Raw genomic sequence first — 16,340 nt, forward strand, 5'->3', positions numbered from 1 at the left:
TATAGGAGGAGGGGCAGAAGGGTATACATTATCTCGACGAAGGCTCACATTTGCTAGTTCTCCTTCCTGCCTTACCTCACGCCTCCACCTTGTCGCCTACCACCTGATGGGGAGGCAGGTAATTGATAAAGGTGAGAGAGAGAGAGAGAGAGAGAGAGAGAGAGAGAGAGAGAGAATGGGATGATAAAAAATTGAAACAGTATACTATCTAAAACTTTATATATTGAACCATTTACAGAGCGACATTGAACGCCATCCATCCATCAATCCATTCCTTCAACTACTCAACCAACAACGATTACAACTGTTCAACTAAACAACAAACCATTCAACCACTCAACCATGTATTCATCCACATATCTATTAAAGCCATTCATCCATCCACCCAGCCAGCCATTCATTCACCTCTCCATTCATCCATATACTCATTCAACCAGTTAACCAATTTACCAACCATCCATCCATCAATTCATCCGACCTTCTTTACCATCCAGTCAGCCAGTCAGCCAGCCAGCGAAGAATCTACCAATCCATTCAACCAGTCAGCCAAGCGACCAGTATTACGACCAGTCAAGCAATTAAGCATCCTTCAACTCATCTGTCTATCCATCTATCCAGCCAGCCAGCGAGTCACCCCCAAAAGCCTCCCTGTATCTTCTCTTTCCTCCCCCTTCCACGGCCCCTAACTTCTCTTTCTTCCAAACCATGCCCTCTCTCTCCCCATTTTAGCCTCCCACCTGCATTTTTCCCTTTCCTCCCCTCCCCACGGCTAGCCCCCAACTCTCCCCTTCCATCAAACCTAGTCCTTTCAATCTCCTTTTCTAGCCTTTCCTCTTTCCCCTCCCTCCCCTATCTATGACTAGCTCCCCTTTCTAGTCTCCCCTATTTTGCCTTTCTCCCCTCCCCACAGACCCCAACTCCCCTTTCCTGCAAACCAAGCTGTCTCAGTCCCCTTTTTTCCCTCCTCCTTTCCCCTTCTTCCTTCCCTTCCCGCGGTCCCCAACTCTCCCTTCCTCCAAATCAAGTCCTCACATTCCCCTTTTTAGCCTCCCCTCTTTCCCCTTTCTCCTCTCTCCTCATCCTCAACTCCTCCTTCCTCTAAAACCAAGCCCCATTAGTTCCTCTCTTTAGTCTCCCCCGCCTGTATCTTTCCCCTTCCTCCCTTCCCCACAGACCTCCTCAACTTTTCATTCCTCTTAAACCAAGTCCAATTAGTTCCTTTCTTTAGCCTTCCCAGCCTGTATCTTTCCCCTTCCTCCCTTCCCCACAGACCCTAACTCCCCTTTCCTCTCCCCACGGCTAGCACCCCAACTCCTCCAAGCCAAGACTTCTCACTTTCATCTTAGCCTTAATCTTTTTTCTACTCCACCTTTCCACCTTCCCCTTCTCCCCACGACCCCTTATCTTTCCCTTCCTCCACACCATGTTCTCGCAGTCCCCTTTTTATCGTCTTCCCCACAGTCCTCCCCTCTTGGTGCTCTCCCCAGGGACTCAATTAGGTGACAAGCGCGTCCCTGGTCACACGAGGTCACGCGGCTGTCTCCTCCATTAGCCCGGCGACTGACGAACCTCTAATTACTATCTATTAGCCGGACGTTAATTACAGAATATTATACGTTCGCACCTGCTGCAGTCAAGGCGGAGGTGGTGGTGGTGGTGGTGGTGGTGGTGACGGTAATCGAAAACAAAACAATATAATTCTCGGTGGTGGTGGTGGTGGTGATAGTGGTGGTGATAGTGGTGGTGGTGGTGGTGGTGGTGGTGGTGGTGACGGTAATCGAAAACAAAACAATATAATTCTCGGTGGTGGTGGTGGTGGTGATAGTGGTGGTGGTGGTGATGGTGGTGGTGGTGGTGGTAGTGGTGATGGAAAACAAGGACAACAAACACTTGCCGATGAGACTATATGCTTTTTTTTTGTATAATGTTCGTAAACTAAACAGCTAAAATAATGCATAATCAGGCAAGAAAGGATAGGAAGGAGGGTCAGGGTAGAAGGGGAGGAGGAGGAGGAGGAGGAGGATGGGGTGGGGTAGAGCTCTTTGCATTGTGGGTATTGTTTGCGCAGCGGGCGGGGGGGAGGAGGGGTAATGTAGGGGTGGGGGGGTGGGGGGGGGGTAGATTCAAACCACCTAAGATCCGTGACCACCCGCCCGCCGTGTGTGTGTGTGTGTGTGTGTGTGTGTGTGTGTGTGTGTGTGTGTGGCGGGGCGATGGCGTGTCCCGCGATCACTAATTATGCCATAAATCCTGAGTTAAAATAATCCTAATTACAACATAAAATACGAGTTATTATATGCTTAATTTTCTTACAGAAGCCGAGTTATAATAAAGGCAATTACCTGGCGAAATTACCTTACGAAAACAAAGTTACTCTCTTGTAATTCTGTGCTATCGTGCGGGGGCTGCCTTAAGTCTGCTTTACGACCCGCACGGAGGCTGTCTGCTTGGCCCCATTAGGCTGCTGGATAATGCCTGACCAAATACATTAAAAAGCATTAGCGGAGACTGACAGCCGACGCGGAGGAGGACGAGGGTGAGGCGCGAGACTGGGCCGAGATATGATAATCTTCTCGACCACAGGACGTGAGTGAGCGAGTGAGTCAGTGATTGAGTGAAAACTTCTGGAAAAAAAAAGACGACACGAAGAAAAGAGAAAGAGAGAAAGAATAAGACATGAGACGGCTAAAGCGATTCTGAAAGTGATGAAGGACCAAAAGGAGAAAATAGGCATTCCACACATGCACGTGACGGACAAAAGTGGATCCAGTGAATGATGAAAGTGAAAAGTCTGACCACAGGAGGACGAAATGATGTTGATGCTCGTGGTCTGACTGTCCCCCTGGCAAACTGAGGGACATCCAGCACCAAAGAGGGAAAAGAAAACGGACATTGAGGATAAGGACCATATTCTCAAACGCTTCGACACACTCACATTTGACAGGGTTTTTGAAGGGGTATTGGGCATTTCCAGAGGTACATTTATGACCCTGGTGGTAGTTTGACCCCTCTTCTGTACCTTAAACGTGAAAAAACACCCATGAAAACCCGATTAAACTCCATATTAGCCTTTGAAAATATGACATGAGAGGTGGAAGCATCTGAGAATACCCATCTAAGAGGCTGGTTGGGTGGGTGCGTGGGTGTGGCTGGGTGAGTGAGTGAGCGCGTGAGTGAGTGAGTGAGTCGTGGAGGCGAAGGCATCATCCATGAAGACAAGAGCATCCATGAGACCAATCCTTCATCTTTGAGTGCCTCCCCAATTGCCTCTTCCTTCTCCTCCTCTTCCTCTTCCTCCTCCTCCTCCTTCTCCTACTCGTCCATCACCTCCTCTTTCTTTTCCCCTTCTTCGCTCTCTCCTTCTACACCTCGTCCCCATCTTTCTCTTCCCCTTGTTTTTCCTTAAACCCAAAGACATTTTTACCCTTATAAGAGAGAGAGTGAGAGCGAGAGAGCGAGAGCGAGAGCGAGAGCGAGAGAGAGAGAGAGAGAGAGAGAGAGAGAGAGAGAGAGAGAGATAACGACCTTCTACCCACTCCTGACAATGAAGTGATAAAACAGACAGAGACTCACTTTTTCCTGTGTGTGCGTGTGCGTGAGCGAGTGTGCGAGTGTGTGTGTGTGTGTGTGTGTGTGTGTGTGTGTGTGTGTGTGTGTGTGTGTGTGTGTGTGTGTGTACGCGCATTCACACCCTCCGCACCCGCGGCAGCATCAAGCTCTGTCTCCACCCCGCCACCTCACACCCACCATCGCACCCACGCCCAGGCTTCTACACGCCCTGCCTGCCCCATACCCCCCAGCCTGCCAGCCGCGCCCTCGCACACACTCCCGCGGGATGAGTGTGGTGGAGGAAGCGGGGCTATTGAAGGCACGCGCCACCGACTTCTCCATCGCTGCCATCATGGGGGCGGCGGCCAAAATGACGCCGGCGGCCAGAGAGGGTGAGTACGCACGCTGAGTTTGTTATCTGATCACTCTCTCTTTTTGGGTGTCTTTGGCTTGTGTTGTGGAGTCCCGCAGAGTCTCTTTCCTTTCCTTAAGAAGATAAATTTACCTTACATTTATCTTAATTCATTTCTTAAGTTTTACCGACGTTTTGTATGTACCTCGTCTTATAGTAGTGAAAGTATACGTTAGTAGTGGTGACAAACGCTCGACTTGATAAATTCTCCTTACTTGTGTCGTATCTTACTGTGCTGCCTTGTACGTACTGCGTTTAATAGTGATATCAATTATGCGTCACACAGCCCAGGTAATTCTTTTGTTGGGTATCAGATCACTCACTCTCTTCCGGTAACTTCGGGTTGTGGTGTATAGAGTCCCTCAGCGTAATTCTTTTGTTGGGTATCAGATCACTCACTCTCTTCCGGTAACTTCGGGTTGTGGTGTATAGAGTCCCTCAGCGTAATTCTTTTGTTGGGTATCAGATCACTCACTCTTCCGGTAACTTCGGGTTGTGGTGTATAGAGTCCCTCAGCGTGTCTCTCCTTTGTCCCCAAGATGATGGAAGCCCCTTACTATACTGACACATTTCTGCACTATAGTTTTAACGTCTATGTCTTCGAGTTGTGTAGTCACTCCGCGGCTCTCAATTTCCTTTGCCTTAAGATGGTGAATTTCCCTTACTCATTTTCATCATCATCATCATCATCTTACTCATCATCATCATCATCATCTTACTCATCATCATCATCATCATCATCTTACTCATCATCATCATCATCATCATCATCATTTTTTTGTTCTTTTTGTACGTACTTCCTTTCGTCATTCTCATATTTTTTTTCCTGCTACGTTTTATAGTGTTACATATTACTGGACCTCTCTAGTTTCACCGGCGCCTTCTATGTACTGCGTCTGTAAGTGATAACAAAAACACGTTAGGAGTAATACCAAACACTTAAGATGAAACAGTCCTCTTACTCGTGTCACATTTTACTGCGAATATAGTCTTACCAGCGCTTTGTATGTGTACGTGTTTAGTAGTGATGCCAAATACGTAACACAGTCAGGCTAATTCTTATGCTGGGTAGCTGTTGCCTCGCTTTTGGCATCTCCGGGTTGTTTAGAGTCACCCCGCGCCTCTTTTCTTTGCCTTAAGGTGATTTTTTTTACAGTAAAGGAAACAGCTCAAGAAAAAAGCCAATAATGAAAAAAAAAAAAAAAGCCGGCAAATCACTGATCCTATACAAAGAGTTAAGAGGAATGGCCAAGCGAGAGGTCAGTTTCGGGAGGAGAGGTGTCCAGATACGCTCCTTCCCTCACTAGTTTCACATGTTGCTCACTGCAGTAAAGGAAACAGCTCAAGGAAAGAAAAACAATAATGAAAAAAAAGCCCGCAAATCACTGATCCTATACAAAGAGTTAAGAGGAATGGCCAAACGAGAGGTCAGTTTCGGGAGGAGAGGTGTCCAGATAAGCTCTTTCCCTCACTAGTTTCACATGTTGCTCACTCCTCTAGTTTTACCGGCGCGTCATACTCACTGCATCTAGTAGCGATAACAAAACAATAGAAGTAATCCCGAATATCTTAGTAGTAACGCAAAACACTCGATATGATAAATTATCCTTCCTATAGAGTGTCGATTCTTACTGCATTTCTCTAATCTTAGCGGTGTGTTGTACGTAATGTGTCTCGTAGTGATACCAAATAATATTGTACGATCTGGGTAATGCTGAAAGTCGAGGGGATACTATGCTTGTGTTGATAGAGGAAGGAGGCGCAAAGGGACGTCACACGATAACCCAAAGGTGTTCCTGTAACATCGCCTTTTGTGTGTTTAGTGTTGCGTTTTATTGAAGCTACTTTATGTCACAGTAAGCCTTTGTTTTTCATTTCTTTAATGTTCGGTGTTACTCTTTCGGCTTTCTTCATATGCTGTCCTCGCTGTTTAAGAAATCTTTGTTGTGTCTGCATTTTTTTTGCGCCGATTTGTTTAGTTTTTGTTTTGTTTTGTACTTTCTCGCTTGTTCTTCGGTGTTCTGAGTTTATATTATTACCTTTTTATCTCGTATTTGGCGTCTTTCGGATCGCCTGGGAGTGTGGTGTTGAGACAGTAATTTGATCGCTATGCATTCTTGTTGTATAAGTTGCGTTTTGTATTTTTCTGTATTTTTTCGCGTTCTAACTTTATCGGTGTCTATTCATGATGTCTCTCCGTGATGTCTCTTCGTAAGATTCAATCGGTTGCTATATTATTTTTTTGTTCATTATCATTGCGCATCGTCATTGTCCTGTGTTTACTGCATTCACGGAAATAGTAACGCATATATAAGTTCAGTGATCAAAAGATACATACTACATTTTTTGCCTTGATTTTACTGTTTCTACGGTAAAAGTGTACATCAATGCCTACCACTTTGAAACGATCTATTACTGCACTTTGTTAAGGACCTTCAATTTATTTAGTTTTAATACAGACCCTTGAGGTTTTTTCTTCTATTTTACGGAAAAGGAGGCAGACCATTGGCAAACTAAACTAAACGAGAAAACCACAACTCGCTGCTCTCTCTCTCTCTCTCTCTCTCTCTCTCTCTCTCTCTCTCTCTCTCTCTCTCTCTCTCTCTCTCACACACACACACACACACACACACACACACACAAAATACTGCAGATGAGGTAGAAATAGACGGACAAGTTTTTATTTATCTTCATTCAACAGGTATTTGTATTGTAATTATTTATCTATAATGTCTTAAAGTGTCGTATTTATTTCGTACACTGGCAACAATAAACCTTCGCCTTATCTTGACCCAACACTCAGTCAACGTTGCCAGATTGTCTTACTCAGCCTCTTATATTTACCGACTTCAGACCCCAAAAACTGTCTCGTGGACCCCAATGAGATTCACTTATAATTATCGTTAAAATAGTTAATTCCTGATGTTTCTTGGCAATAGTTAGGCGTCAGAAACCGGTAAATACTATGCTCTGAGTACGATGATCTGGCAACGGTGCCCTTAGTTCCTTTATCTTCGCTTACCGCTTCATTATTAACCGTTGGTGATTACGTCTTTTTTGGTGCGTGTTAAACTTCGCCATCAATCCAAACATCAGACTCTTATCCACTGTATCACAATGGGTCGTTTTCTTCGTTCCTGTTGTCTACACTACGCAGTTTTGTACAATATATTTTCTCCGTTAACTTCTCCTTTTTAGACATAACAATGAACCAACCATCTCAGTGTTCGTCTACTAATGGTTCCCCTCCATTGACACCCGTCCACCATCACTTAATCTTGATCGATCGCTCCTTTCCTTTCTCGTGTGACATGTCTGCCTTTCGTAAGTGTTTTGTTATTCCTGCAAGTCATGTCGACCTTTTCTGGCCTAATCTGCCCCGGCGTGCGCCTCGCTTACACGTTCTTTTGGCCTCCGTCTCTCCTTACGAGCGTCTGTCTGCCCATATCGCTGTCCGTCCCGCGTCTCCTTCCCTCTAAGCCCGCTGGGTGACTGACTGGCGACCCTCAAGTCTCCATCTGTCTCGCCGGGGAGGTCTTACGTCTTCATCCGTGCGGGTCTTGTCCCTCCATTTGTCTCTTCCTGCCTCTAAGCGCGCACGGGAAGACTGACACTGAACCAGATGATAAAGCGGGAGTAAAGAGGAAGGGGGGAGGGAGTGTTAAGCCTCCAGTGCTCTCAAAGGTGCAGCGAGCAAAAGCGTATATACATGTACCTCTCCGTCCCATCCCTTAGTCCCTTAAGATCGGGAAGGACTAACGCTTAACCAATGGATAACATACGATTAAGAATGAAGAAGAGTGCTTTGGTTCTTATTTATAAGTCATATTCTGTTCGTCCCTCCTGTTTGCTCGTGTTTTCCCGCCGATCTGTGCTTTAAATATCTTGTGGGTTATTTAAATGTAAACGTCTTCTAGAGCTATCTATTTGTAGCCAAGCAAAACTTGTTCACCGCTGTGTCTGTCTGTGTCGCTGTCTGGTGCTATCAAAAGGCGCATGGAATAAAAATAATTACATGTTAGGTAGTGAGCAGATTAGAGAATTGTGTGTCTGATGAAAATTCAGTCAAAGCGCTCTGTCTTTTCCACTTTTGAAATTCACATTATATAGGACAAAAAAGGTGAAAGTTATGTGTAGCTACGTATATAGATAAGTTAAATAAAATATGGATACATTGGCAAGCAAAGCAAAAAATAGAATAATTCTATGTTAAAAGAACATTCAATCAAAACGCTTACATACTCATTCGCCGGCTTTGAGTTTCACGTTACGAAGCGAGGAGGTGAGGGTTTTCGTGTGTCCGGGCAAGCTACTCAAATGACCCGTGTTGTGTGGCGAGGCACGGGAAGTGTGAAGTGAATCTGTTAAGAATGTATGGCAGAGTCTGCAATGAGAGGACCAAAGACAACAAACATTCAGAGTTGTAGTCTATATATAGCAACCTTATTTTGGCCAGTCTTGAAAGATGCGGAGACTTCTCGGGGCCACGGAGCTTTAACTCCTTGACTGCGGATTTCCTTCAAGAAGACATCACCAAGCTTAAGGAATGAAACAAAAAGTGGCAGCTACAATTCTGTGAAGAAAACTATAAAGTCATGCGGGGATGTCCAGCATACCAATACCACATGAGAAACACTCCACTACCCACCAGAGAGGCAGAGAAAGACAATGGAGTGTATGTTATCAGGCTACCAGTGAAGGCCAAATCTGTGCCAATCGCAGCAGACCGGTTAAAGAACTGCTACACTTCTGGGCCCCCTCTAAGTATATAGGGGATAATGAACCCCAAACATTAAACCTCATAAATCGACTCCATCCGCTGGGCTTCCAATTCTCTTTATATAAAAAATCAACCACCTTGCACCTGCTCTCTAGCCCATCTAATCAATATAAGTTTCACCGCCTGGGATTCCGAATCTTTGTACCTGGGCCTGTGATTCTCTTTACCTCGAGACACTTAGGTAGGTATTCTCAGACGTTTCAATCTCTCGCATCAGCTATTTTCAAAGGCCAAAAAGTAGATCAGTCGGGTTCTAATGAGTGTTTCTTTAGCTTCATGGTGCAGAGGAAGGGTCAAACTACCACAGGGTCATAAAACTACCCCTGAAAATGCCCAACGCTACAATGAAAGACTTGTCAAGTAAGTGAGCTTGGGCGCCGAATGTTTAAGAATATGACCCTCAAGTTTCACACTCACTCTACAGTCCCGATCAATATAAATCTCCCGCGCCGCTGAATCTGTCGCCATGTTGTCAGCCAGTTCACGCTCAGCTTCCAGTTTCTGCTCGGTGCACAGCTGCATTAAACACTCCCGATCCGCAGAAAGACGGAGTAACATAAATCATTTGAACAGTGACTCTCCTGTTCATACTATACTGTCTGTCTCCTCACCGCGCAAGCTACTTCATCTATTTCCCGCTAGTTTTAAACAAAGCTCTAAACAAAGCAGCGCCGGCATACAAGAGGCAGGGAGGGAGTAACGCAAATCACGAACACAAACTCACGCAATATTTACATCAGCCACGCTGCTTTATCTCCTCCTTTCTTCACATAAAGAATATTCATAATTTATTTTCCATTAATTCGTGATGAATATAAATAAATAAAGCCACACCGGTACAGGAGTGACAAAATAACACATATATCATTAATACAAGCTCCAGTGTTCTGCCCGTCACGCTATACTCTCTCCCCGTCGCCTAGAATGTTGATATATTTCCCCGCAAGATTTTCATGGTTCAGTAGTTCTAATATATTATACGAAGACACTCCTGTATACCTCCCATTACGTTACACTTCCAAGCATTAAACAACGCTTTTGATAAATTTGACGGTGACGTTTTATGATCCTGAGTACAGCAAACCAGATCGGTGTATACTTTTGTTAGCGGAAGCGTCAGTTGGCAGCTTTTAATTCGAGTAGAGAGGAAATATTCCCTCATGCCAATAACTGCCTGGGGCCGCCCACTGGTAACCACAAGGTAATCAAAGGCCGCAGTACAGCCAGTAGCACGTACTGGAAATACTACACCAGCACGCACATCCCCGCCACCCGCCATCTTCATATCACTCGAGGCGGAACGCTGTCGCCGCCTCGCCGCCCTCGCCGAGCACGACACATCATGGCGCCGCGGAAGGAGAACCCGCCAATGTGTTCCGCCATGAACGCAAAACAGGTGCCGCCCCTCGCTGGCAACGGAAGAGGTGTGGGTGTTACCGGAAAAACTAGTGTATTATTGTTGTAAAATGATAGTGTATGCTTTGAAAATAACAAGAGTAGACTTTCAAAATCATCAAATAACCCCCCAAAATTTTCTGTATATGCAGGAAGTCCCTGGAATGAATACAAGTCCCATAATATTTTGGAGCTCCCTGTAAATTTAAATGGTAGCTGAATATTTCAAAGAGCCTCTGTATATCTCTTATGCCACTCCTGCTTACTTAAATAAATCATTGTATATTTATTAAAGCGACTCGGTATATCAAAAATCCCTGTATGTGTATATGCTAAAGATTGCTTCTCGGCAGTGTTTTCTGGTCCTGCTCAACACATCACAAGCCATTGTCAACCGTAACCGTGACTGTTAAAGCTCACAATATCGGTGATTATGATGGTCCTGAGAAATATAAGATGATGATTATGGCGGTGGTAGTGAAATGTTCAACCATTTCCTTTCCTATCATGCTGATCACCGTTCATGAAGCTTGTGCCAAAGGTCAGCTCCCACGACATTTGGCCTGGCTGGTGCATACGTCTCGGCGGCAGGAGGAAGGCGTTCTTTTTATCCTTTTGAAACCACAAGTATTTTTAGTCTTGTTTAATCTGAGGTCGTGGATGACTTTATATAGAAGCACAATTACTTTTTCTTTCTTTCTTCCTTTCTTTCTTTCGTCCTTTCTTTCTTTCTTCCTGCCCCAACCTCTTTCTCCACCTATTCCTCTTTTTTATCTTCATCGTTATTTCCATTATTATATCATTATCATTACTTTTATTATTCTCTCTCTCTCTCTCTCTCTCTCTCTCTCTCTCTCTCTCTCTCTCTCTCTCTCTCTCTCTCTCTCTCTCTCTCTCTCTCTCTCTCTCTCTCTCTCTCTCTCTCTCTCTCTCTCTCTCTCTCTGCGAAGAACGCATTACCTCGCCCTCTTCGCCCTTTTCACGTCATCACGCATTCCAATTCCCTTCCTTCCGCCAATACCTCATCGACGCCGCCAGGAGCATGTTTCCCCCCGCTCGCCAAGGACTCGGGAAGCACATAAAAGCAGCTGCTCACCGCCATTGTCACCCAAGAAGAAGAAAGAAAAATGACATAGCTATACGTAGTTTCCATGCACTCAAGGCCATGTGCGTGTGAGTGTGTGCGTGTGTGTGTGTGTGTGTGTGTGTCACGCTACAAAGAGTGGAAGGAAACTATACGCATAACGCCTCTTCATGCTCCGCGAAGATATACTCATTTCCTTGTGGCTTTGCGTATTTTTTTTTTTTTTACAACAAAGGAGACAGCTCAAGGGCACAAAAAAAGAAACAATAATAAAAAAAAGCCCGCTACTCGATGATATTGCTTCTCTTTTGCTTCAAAAGTCTTCTGGTTGTTACTATGCAGACTCGAGCACAATGTAAAGGCTACGATGGGGCTCACGATGATGATGATGATGATGATGCCGCTGCTGTTATTGATGTTGACGATAATGGTTCTTTGTTCTCGTGCGATTGCCTCTGCTCTTTTGTTGCAAGAAAGAAACCTTCAACTTTTGCCTTCCGCGTCTTTCTTTGGCTACGCTCATAAAGGTGATGGTGATGACGGAATGAACATAAGAACATAAGAACGCAGGAGTCTGCAAGAGGCCGGTAGGCCTGTACGAGGCAGCTCCTTTGACCCTAAGCTCCCGTGTATCTAACCCCACCTAATATCGCTGTCCATGAATTTATCTAGTCTATTTTTGAATGTGACAATTGTATTGGCACTCACCACATGACTGCTAAGCCTATTCCACTCATCCACCACCCTATTAGTAAACCAATTTTTGCCTATGTCCCTGTTGAATCTGAATTTATCCAGTTTAAACCCGTTACTTCGTGTCCTACCCGGTTCTCTTACCAACAAAACCTTATGAATGTCTCCCTTATTAAAGCCCTTCATCCATTTATAAACCTCGATCATGTCTCCACGCACCCTTCGCCTTTCTAGAGAATGCAAGTTTAACTGTTTGAGTCTTTCCTCGTATGGCAAGTTTCTCAACCCCTGAATCATCTTAGTCATCCTCCTCTGCACCGATTCTAACATTTTGATATCCATTCTATAGTAGGGTGACCAGAACTGAACCGCATAGTCAAGATGAGGTCTAACTAATGCTAAATATAGTTTGAGGAAGACTTCGGGCTTCTGTTGCTTACGCTCCTTGAAATAAATCCCAGTACCCTATTAGCTCGATTTCTAGCTTGAATGCATTGTGCCCTTGGACGGAGATCAGAGCTCACTAAGACCCCTAAATCCTCTCGCACCCAGACCTACTTATGAGAGTGTCATTTAAGCAATAGTTATGTGAGGGGTTGTTCCTACCTACACTCAGAATACTGCACTTCCCTACATTGAACTCCATCTGCCATTTATCCGCCCAGTCATATAATCTGTTGAGTTCACCTTGGAGAATACTAGCGTCCTGATCCGACTCAATTACTCTACCGATCTTGGTATCATCTGCAAATTTACTAACATCACTACTAATTCCTGTGTCTAAGTCATTGATATAAATAATAAACAAAAGTGGACCTAATACCGAACCTTGTGGGACCCCACTCGTAACACATCCCCAGTCAGATCTTTTACCATTGATTTGCACTTTTGGCTTCCTATTGCTAAGCCACGCCTTGACCCAGTTCAAAACTTTACCCTCTACTCCGTGAGCCTGTAATTTAAGCAACAGTCGTTGGTGAGGAACTTTGTCAAACGCTTTACTAAAATCAAGATAGATTACATCATAATTTTCATCTCTGTCAACCGCCTCAAATACTTTATTGTAGAAGGACAAGAGATTGGTGAGGCATGACCTACCTTTTGTGAACCCATGCTGCGAGTCGTGAATTAAGCTATGTTTCTAAATGCTCCTGAATGTTCCTGGCTATTATGGACTCCAGCATCTTCCCTATAACCGATGTTAAGCTAATTGGGCGATAGTTTGAAGCAACTGACCTGTCCCCTTTTTAAAAATCGGCGTCACATTAGCTACTTTCCATAGGCTCGGCACATAGTTAGTATTTACCGACATCTTAAAGATGTCGGTTAGTGGGTCACTGATTATATCACCTAGCTCCTTTAATACCCTCGGAAATATCCCGTCAGGACCTGGCGACTTGTTCTTCTTAAGCTTATCTATCTCATCCTGAACTACTTGCCTGGTAATGATTATATCACTCAATTTATCGCCATCCCCTCCCTCGTACACCTGAACTCTTTCCGGTATATTCGTTCGATCCTCCTGTGTGAATACTGAAAGGAAGTAGTCGTTCAACAATGTGCTCATATTATCGTAATTTTCTACTAGCTCCCCTGTGTTTGATTTCAGCGGTCCAATTTTCTCCCGTGTTTTTGTTCTATACATCTGAAAGAAGCCCTTAGGATTACTTTTCGCCTCATTTGCTACTTTGATCTCATAGTTCTTTTTTGCTATCCTGGTGTTTTTCTTAACTAATCTAGATAGTTCGACGTACCGGCCCCTGAGATGTGTTTCCCCATTCTTTATTTTCTGATAAATTCCCTTCTTTAACCCAATCTCGTGTTTTAGTCCACGAGTCATCCACTTAGGATCATTGTTTTCTTTTCTAAGTGTTCGCTGTGGTATATGCTGTTCTTGCCCCTCTACTATTACTCTAACTAAATTATTGTAAGACATTTCTACCTGGTTCTCCTGGCTCTCCAATCCGCAGTTCTGGCCCTCATGAATCCCTAAATTATCCCAGTTTACCCCTTCAAGATGTCTTCGAAGCCCCTCGTAGTTTGCTCTTCTAAAATCTGGCACTAACACTGGGTTTGGATCGCGGGTTACCGCCCAGTCTAACCTAAAACGAACCGTTCTGTGATCACTATTTCCTAACTCTCCGCCCACCTCCAACTCACGTAGCAAGTTCCCATTATTGGTTAGGACTAAGTCTAATATGTTATCTCCTCTGGTAGGCTCAGTAACTACCTGCTTAAGGAAATTATCTTGTATAACTTCAAGAAAGTCCTCGGCTTCCAGGTCACCCACTAGATCTTCCCAGTCTATATTCCTATAATTAAAGTCCCCATTACGCAGACATTTCTACTCATACTCGCCCTGCCAATCTCCTGTAGTAATATACTCGTGTCCTGCCTGTTAAGGTTGGGTGGCCTGTATATAACTCCTAGAGTTAGTTTTTCTTTCCCTTTGTAAACGTCCACCCAAACTGATTCTGAATCCATGTTAGTTTTGACTGAGTTGTTAACTAAACATTTAAGTGAGTCTTTGACATATAGCGCAACTCCACCTCCCTTTCTGCCCCTTCTGTCTTTGTGAAACATCTGATAACCCGTTATTTCAAATTCTGACCTAAAATTTCTATTAGCAAAGTCTATCCATGTCTCAGTGATCGCTATTATGTCAAAATTTTCTGAACAAGCTTCACCCCTTAGTAAGTCTATCTTGTTTCTGAGGCTCCTGCTGTTAGTATAGAAGATTCTTAGCCCGTCCTCTGTTACTCCTCTAGAATTATTTCTAAGCTGCCTGGTTATATTATGAGCTAGATGTCCCCTCCCATTACTCCTCCCATTGCTGCTCCCATTACTCCTCCCCCCCTCGCCTATACTAAAAATCCTCAGGGTACCAAGTGCTCGCTCAAGGGAGTCTGAGAGAGCCTCAACACCCTTGAACGTCAAGTGTATCCCGTCACGGGCGTAGAGGGCGTCGTTGCCAAAGAAGAGGTCCCAATTGTCGACGAACAGCCACCCATTGCGCTCGCAGTGCTCAGCAAGTCTGCTGTTCACTGCTATCGCCCTGGACAGCCATCCATCGCCAACGCCCCTCCTTGGCAGGACGCCACACACTACTGGTGACCCACCAGCGTCACGTATCCTGCCTAACAATTCTCTAAAACGCCTGAGAAGGTCCTCGCTTGGCACACGAGAAACGTCGTTTCCGCCACAGCTGAGAAAGACAATGGGGTTCGATCCCTCGCTTGCCATACACGCCTCAATCCTGTCTGATATATGGCCCACCCCTGCCCCTGGGAAACACACCCTCGTCCTGTTCTTATCCTTGGAGCAAAAATACCTGTCAACATAACGAACCTGACTATCACCAACAACAAGAACCCGACGGTCGGATGGGGGGCCTGGTGGGGTGGGTGAAGGGGGGAGGGGAGAGCGGGAAGGGAGGGACCTGCTGTGAAGAACGTGGAGAATTTGTGGATGTGGTGGAAGGTGGAATGGGGGAGGAGGAGGAGGAAGAGGAAGAAGGAGAAAGGGAGGGTGAGGTGGTGGAGGGAGGAATGGACGAGGAGAGGGAGGAGGAAGAGGGGGAAAGGGAAGGTAAGGGACAGGTGTTGGAGGGAGGGACGAGCGAGGAGGCAGAGGACAAGGAGGAAAAGAGGAGGAGGAGGAGGAGGAGGAGAGTGGGCGGGAAGAGGGAGAGGGGGACGGAAGAGGAAGGCGAGGAATTTGAGGCGGAGGAGGGGGAGGGGAGGAGGAGGAGGAGGAGGAGGAGGAAGGAGGTAGGTGAAAGGGAGAGTGAGGTGGGGAGGGAGGGACGGACGAGGAGAGGGAGGAGGAAGAGGGGAAGGGGAAGGTGAAGGACAGGAGTGGGAGGGAGGGACGAGCGAGGCGGAGGACAAGGAGGAGGAAGAGGAGAGGAGGAGGAGGAGGAGGAGGGTGGGCGGGAGAGGGAGAGGGGGGACGGAGGAAGGCGAGGAGGAGGAGGAGGAGGAGGAGGAGAGAAGGAGGGTGGGAAGCAGGAGATCGGAGATGGTCGAGGAGGAGGAGGAGGAGGATGGGAGGGGCTGCTGTGTGGTTGAAGACAATACTAGAGGGGAGGAGGACGAGGAAGAAGAGGAAGAGGAAGGGGAGGAGGACGAGGAAGAAGAGGAAGAGGAAGGGGAGGAGGAGGAGGCGGGGCTTGTTGCTGCTGCACTAACCAATAAGTGTACCTGGGCGGCGAGAGTCGTAACCCTATTCTCTAACTCTATGATCCTCTGATCATCCTTCTGAGTCTTAACGCAGAACCTACAAACGTCCTTGGAAAGAAAGTACTGCTTGGCCATGCGAAGGCCACACCCAGAACAACGCTTGAGGGACGTCATGGTGAAGATATGGGCGAGGCAAGACGGAAACAATTAGGCGCGTTAAGACGATAACAAAGTACGCAGCTGCGG

At 45.8% G+C, this 16,340-nt stretch overlaps 1 protein-coding gene across 2 annotated transcripts in view; it reads left to right on the top strand.

Annotated features, from left to right (window-relative positions):
* Positions 1-16,340, top strand: part of LOC127006137 (T-box protein H15-like) — an 80,085-nt gene that overhangs the window by 40,215 nt on the left and 23,530 nt on the right. For both annotated transcript variants that reach the window (XM_050875667.1, XM_050875668.1), the window contains exon 2: positions 2,316-3,941. In XM_050875667.1, the coding sequence (XP_050731624.1) occupies positions 3,836-3,941 (106 nt within the window). In that variant the 5' untranslated portion in view covers positions 2,316-3,835. The remainder of the gene's footprint in view (positions 1-2,315; positions 3,942-16,340) is intronic.

This window comes from Eriocheir sinensis, chromosome 32, assembly GCF_024679095.1.
Source record: "Eriocheir sinensis breed Jianghai 21 chromosome 32, ASM2467909v1, whole genome shotgun sequence".
NCBI classification, from domain to species: domain Eukaryota; kingdom Metazoa; phylum Arthropoda; class Malacostraca; order Decapoda; family Varunidae; genus Eriocheir; species Eriocheir sinensis.